The sequence below is a fragment of the Hyaena hyaena genome, unplaced genomic scaffold, assembly GCF_003009895.1.
Source record: "Hyaena hyaena isolate Hyena2069 unplaced genomic scaffold, ASM300989v1 scaffold_396, whole genome shotgun sequence".
Lineage (NCBI taxonomy): Eukaryota > Metazoa > Chordata > Mammalia > Carnivora > Hyaenidae > Hyaena > Hyaena hyaena.
The window spans coordinates 750984-756983 of NW_024081027.1; the positions used below are offsets into that span (position 1 = coordinate 750984).

General features: G+C 54.3%; 1 protein-coding gene across 1 annotated transcript in view; it reads left to right on the plus strand.

Annotated features, from left to right (window-relative positions):
* The window catches only part of ELAVL1 (ELAV like RNA binding protein 1), a 37022-nt gene extending 31231 nt beyond the window's left edge, over window positions 1-5791 (plus strand). The window contains exons 5-6 of the mRNA XM_039251557.1: window positions 2114-2339; window positions 5072-5791. Of these exons, the coding sequence (XP_039107488.1) occupies window positions 2114-2339; window positions 5072-5396 (551 nt within the window). The 3' untranslated portion in view covers window positions 5397-5791. The remainder of the gene's footprint in view (window positions 1-2113; window positions 2340-5071) is intronic.
* Window positions 5792-6000: the final 209 nt, after the last annotated feature.

Below are 6000 nucleotides of genomic sequence, written 5' to 3' on the forward strand. Positions count from 1 at the left end.
CTTGGGCCGTTTCCATTTGAAAGCCATTTTACGAAACCAAACTGGGAAGCCACACCACACACACACTTGCTCTCTGTTCCATCGCGAGCTCCTTATCACTGGGATGGAACGGTCTCCCTGAGGGCCGCTTCCCGCCGGGGCCCTGGCTACAGCTGTCCGTTGTTGGCCTGAAGTTAATATCCGTTCAGGTGGCTGGCTGTCAGAGCTGTCATTTGTGCCGTTCAAGAGTAAATAAAAGCAGTGTGTGTTGAGTGTGTGTGTTTTTAGGTGTTCCTTCTGAACTGGAATTGGAAAATGAGTTGAGGCTCTAGAATTTTCTTGGTACTCATGTGAATTGCTGGGTCAGATCTCATTAATTCAATGAGTGTCTCTGGTTGTGTGAATTTTAAATTTATATACATTTAAAAGATCATGGAGTCAAGGAGGAGGCAGCCTTGAGGCCACTAGGGGCAGCCGTGTGGCCTCCCAGGGCGCTGTACTATGGGGGGAGGGGTTCCAGCTGGGCGAGCTGGGGTACGTGCTTTCAGGCTCCCCATGGAGTGTCCGCTGGACATTACAGCTATAAACAGAGCATCCTTGGCCCGAGGCTCGCTGACTGCTGTCTGGCTGCTTGGATGGGGCCCACAGCACCGCATCTGGTCAGGCCCAGGCGTGGGACTCTAGGTGCATGGTAGGTGGCCAGGCCTCACCGTGACACTCGTCACTGCAGCATCCCGCCTGGCATGCCTGAGCCTCACTGTGCCCCTCTGCAGACCTTGGGCCAGCTGGGGAGACCCACCCCCTGTGCCCATCGTGGGACACTTGGTGGGACTCTGCAGGAAGGGTAAGGAAAGTTGCGGGGATGGAGGTGCCTGGGGTGGAGGTGGGGGGCGTCTGTTGTGCTCACTTTGCTGACCCCCAGGCCCTGGGCCATCCTGCTTTGGTAATTGTCATTCATTGGGAGCCGAAGGCCTTTGTCTAGAGAAGGAAATGTGATTCAAGGCAGGCTGTGACCAGCGGTGAGGACAAGAGTGTGTAGGATGGGGCCGTCTGCTGTAGCCCCCCCTCCCTCCCCAGGCACATCCAGGACTCGCCCTCCTGTCACCTATCTGCTGCACTTTGATCTTCACACCTGACCCCTATTTCCCCCAGGAGAAGGAGCCGGTCCTCTTCCCCAACCCCACCCTGTTCCTCTAGTTCTGCAAGGGACAGTTGTCCTCATTCCTCCCAGGCCTAGAGCGTGGACAGATCAGGGTGGAGGGCGGCCGAGCCCTCTTCTGCCCGCCTTGTGCGGGTCTCGCACTCGTGCTGGGCTGACCACACCTTCCGCGGGGCCCCAGGTCTCAGGCAGCCTGGTCCCGGTCCACATTCTTGCTCTGTCGAGGGATCAGGTTACAGCAGGGAAACAGGGCTTGACTTCAGGTGGCTCGGACTCGGTGGCAAGAGATGGTGCATGCCAGGGCAGGGGGCCCCAGCCCTCCTAGAATAAGGACAGGGGTGGCGTGGGCCCCGGGCAGGGATTTCCGGCCTGTGAGGAGTCTGCGGGCAGGTGGCAGCACACCTCTGGGCAGTTTTCTGAGGGAGAGTAAGCGGCTTCCCTCCATTCTAGGCAGTCCTAGGACCTTACAGTGGAAGATCCAGAAGGTGAGTGAGGTCAGGGTAGGAGGAGAGGGCTGTGGGCTGAGGCTTGTTCCCTGAACTGAAGACTAAGCGAGAGGGACTCAGGCAGGCTGGGAAGAGGACAGCCTCTGGCTGGGCTGCACAAGCCACCGTTGCTCCTTGTTCACAGGGCAGGCCGCAGGGCCCCGGAGCGTAGGGAGAATCCCGCAGACCCTCCCTGGTGGGCACAGAGAACAATCAGGGGTATCTGTCTGGGACATCTGTCACTACAATGTCTATGGGCACCGAGACTGTGTAGTTGCTGCTTCGACTCAGAAGAAAGTCTGAAACCTTAATCTTACTGGTCATTGTTTTTTTAAGTTTGTCTGTTCGTTTCCACATTTAGTCTTTATTCTTGTTTGCCACGTTATCTGATTTGAAACCACACAGACTGACTGACTTGACTTTTGCTTTTCAGTTTTAAAAATCCTCGCATCTTCCCGCCTAACTCCGTTTTTGTTGGTCTGTTAAAAAGGTTTGTCCAGAGGGGTTGCGTTTATCCGGTTTGACAAACGTTCGGAAGCAGAAGAGGCAATTACCAGTTTCAATGGTCATAAACCCCCAGGTTCCTCCGAGCCCATTACAGTGAAGTTTGCAGCCAACCCCAACCAGAACAAAAACATGGCGCTTCTCTCCCAGCTCTACCACTCGCCGGCCAGACGCTTCGGAGGCCCCGTCCACCACCAGGCGCAGAGATTCAGGTGGGTCGGCAGGGGGCGCTCTCACCAACCGGGCTCTTCCCACTGTGGGCCAGCTGGGTCCCCCTGGCTGGTCACACGGTTGCGCTCAGACACCACGTGTCTCCACGCCCCTGCCCCCATCAATGGTATCTTTATGAAAGGCGTTGGTGTCCATCCGAGTATTGTCTAAAGTGGAATCTGAAAGGTGGTTCTGTCTCCGGCCAGGACCCCTCCCTATAGGGGGGCAAGGTGCATAGCACCCCAGGGTCTGGTGTCACTGGCCGAAGCGCAGCCCGTGAGTGTAGAAGCCGGAAGATGCCGCCTCAGCTGTGCTTAGCAGAGAGCTGCCCCCTGGCTCCCAGTCCTCAGGCAGCCCTCCCTCCCTCCCTCACCTGGGTGCTCACTTGCATCTCCAAATACCACATGGCTTCTGGTTAAAAGCCCTGCCCTGGAAGCAAATGGTTTTCTGACATTCCTTCGCCTTTCCAGACCGAAAATGACTCCAGGTGCCAGGATCTAGGAGAACAGAGACAATGAGGGTTTTGGAACTTGGGCTCCAAAATCAGGCGTGTTCTGCCTCACAAGTGGCACGGGCCACTTGGGTTTTGTTTTTGTCAAAACCTCCAGCCGTGGCAGGAGGGTTTACATCAGGTGTGTTAGGGATCTTCATCTCTGCGGCTTTGCCAGTTCCCCATCTTTGTCCTAAACAGTGAGGTTGGGCGACATGCTGCACAGACGCCTCCTGGGAGGCGCTGTCCTCAGTAGCTAGTAACACAACGTTCGCAGCTCGGCTCGGGCTCTAGAGCTAGCCTTCCCCCATTGGCTTTTCTAGCTTAAAGACAAAGGCCAGGGGAACATCTGGGACGGAAGCGAGCTAAATCCATGTTCGAGCATCAGCTGACATAGTCTGTGTCACCCCTGGTCTGGTGGGATGTGTGCACGGCAGCGTTCAGGTTCCCAGCAACTAGACTGGGTGAGCAGGGGAGAGGGCGCAGCAGGAGGGGAGACTCTGGTCACAGGAAGGAGGAACAGAAAAGAAAGGGGACCAGAGTGGCCAGCACTGCTGGCCGGGCAGGAAAGGGGTCTTGACAGCCAGAGGTTCGCAGCGAGAAGAGACGAAGGGAAGCGAGGGCGGCGGGGGAGGTGCGAGGAAAGACCGGCCCCCGGAAGGCAGACGAAGATGAGAGCAGGAGGGAGGGAGGCCCAGCTGAGGGGACAGTGTGCAGTCTGCGTCTCACAGTAGCAAAGCACCCCAAATAATAAAGGCAGGCTCAGGTCTCCTTCCTACATCGGAGAAAAGAATGGGAGGTGGTTTTCATTGTAGTCAGGATGGAAGAAATCCCCTCCAATTAGCAGGAGAAAAACCAGCTAACAATAATTAATAGGAATGAGAACCACATCGACGGAAGACAGTAAAATAAGGTCTCAGGTTATTTCCAGTATAACAGGTACATGAAGATTCGGGTTAACTGTAATCGGACCCATGTTTGGCTTCCCACAAAACCGGACGGGGGCGGGCAGGCACAGGTCTGTTAAGGTCAAAACCTCTTTCCAGTTTTTATTGAAAACCAACTTGGCTTAATGTCCCACAGACACAAGGGTGCCTTTCCCCACCCCCGCTTCAGGGCCCTCGTGGCCATGGCTGCAGGCCAACTCGAGACCACTGACAAGCCACTTGAGTCATTTAAGCAACTCTGACATCCTGGTGTAGGCTGATTAAAGTTACTTCCGTACATTCAAAGCCATGGCCAGGGACGTGTCTTCATTCCTCCACACCTGCCTTGAAGAGGCCCCCTGGATAAGGAGGCAGCACCTGGGGAGCCAGTCCGTCAGTCTTGCCTTAACGTCTGTCAGAAGGATTAATCTGTTTGGTGGCATTTGAAAGCACCTGCTTGCCCTTGGGTCAGCCTCGCGGCTTTTTTTTAGGCAAATCATGTTTCTTGCACGGTGTGGCCCCCCAGGCATTCTGTCACACTTCAGTAGTCTTAAACTGACCCTAAGAGCGTTCCTTTTTCGTTTCCGAAACGTTTCAGAGGGCCGTGTGGCTTCAGTAGCGATAGGATCTTCTCCCTTCCTCCTACCGCAGTGGCCACACGTTGGTAGAAGGCTTATGCAGCTGAAAGCATTGCTTTGGAAAGAGGCCCACACTTTGCGTACAGCTGGGCACACCTGCAGTCCACAGGCGTCACTCTGGGCCCTGGCCCTTCTGCGATGCTATGAGCCAGTGGCAGAAGGTCCCCTGGAGCTAGGGGAAGGAATTCCCTGTGCCCTGTGGTGGCCCTTCAGGTGGTGGGTGTGCTTCCCTGGGACCCTCCAACAAGGGCAGCCAAGATGAAGGCATGATAAGATTTTAGAAAAAGAAAAGTAAAAAAAAAAAAACAACCCTGTCCCTGCCCCTCCCCCACCCACATGACACATATAGAGGCAGGGAGTATGAGGGTGACGCTTCCTCCAGGGAGACCCGAGGGTGCAACGACACCCGAGAGGACGTGGAGAAGCTTCCAGCATTTAGATGTGGGAAGCCTGGGACCCCCCACCCCGCCCCCCGCCCCCAGCGATAGAAGGTGCTGGAGGGAGCACAGCTCCAAGGGCAGTTGGTTGAGGATCTGACCTTGTGCAGGCAGTGTTTCTCCTCAGAGTCCACTGTCTGCAGCGCAAGGAGCCTCCTTCCCACTATCGAATGCCTGTTCGTGACCATTGGGCGCACCGGCCTGCATGACCTTGACCTGCGTGCTGTGCTCTCTGTTTGCTAGGTTCTCCCCTATGGGTGTAGATCACATGAGTGGGCTTTCTGGTGTCAATGTCCCGAGCAACGCGTCTTCGGGCTGGTGCATCTTCATCTACAACCTCGGGCAGGACGCCGATGAGGGGATCCTCTGGCAGATGTTTGGCCCCTTTGGGGCGGTCACCAATGTGAAAGTGATTCGCGACTTCAACACCAACAAGTGCAAAGGCTTTGGCTTTGTGACCATGACAAACTATGAAGAAGCCGCCATGGCCATAGCAAGTCTGAACGGCTACCGCCTGGGGGACAAAATCTTACAGGTTTCCTTCAAAACCAACAAGTCCCACAAATAACTCGCTCATGCTTTTTTTTGTACGGAATAGATAATTAAGAGTGAAGAAGTTGAAACTTTTTTGTTAGTGTACAACTCATTTTGCGCCAATTTTCACAAGTGTTTGTCCTAGTCTAAATGAGAAGTGAAGAGGTTTTTATACTCGGGGATGCAACCGAAATGTTCAAATGTTTGAAATCCCACAATGTTAGACCAATTTAAGTTTCTTAAGTTATTTCCTTTAAAATATATATTAAACAGAAATCTAAGTAGACTGCATTGACTAACCAGTCCCTCGGGACGGTGGTGAACCTGAAGCATGCTTTACCCTCTAAGACTGTCTAACACTCATTTCATTCGGTGTCTCCGCAAACTGGATTAAAAAAAAAAAAGGAAAAGGGGGAGAGAAAAAAAAAAGACCTGACCTTTTAGTTCTAGTTTCCAGACTAAAGATGTTAGACAGATGCTGAGTGTGTGCTTTCCTCAGCCGCTTCACCATTTGTAAGCGATTTCTGCTTTTGGTTGACGGGAAATTGCTTTCCCAAGCAGGTGCCGTCACCACCTCCTGCTCCCCCAGATCCCCCCCCCCGGGACCCCCGCGGGGGTGGGGGAGCCACCACCGGGGA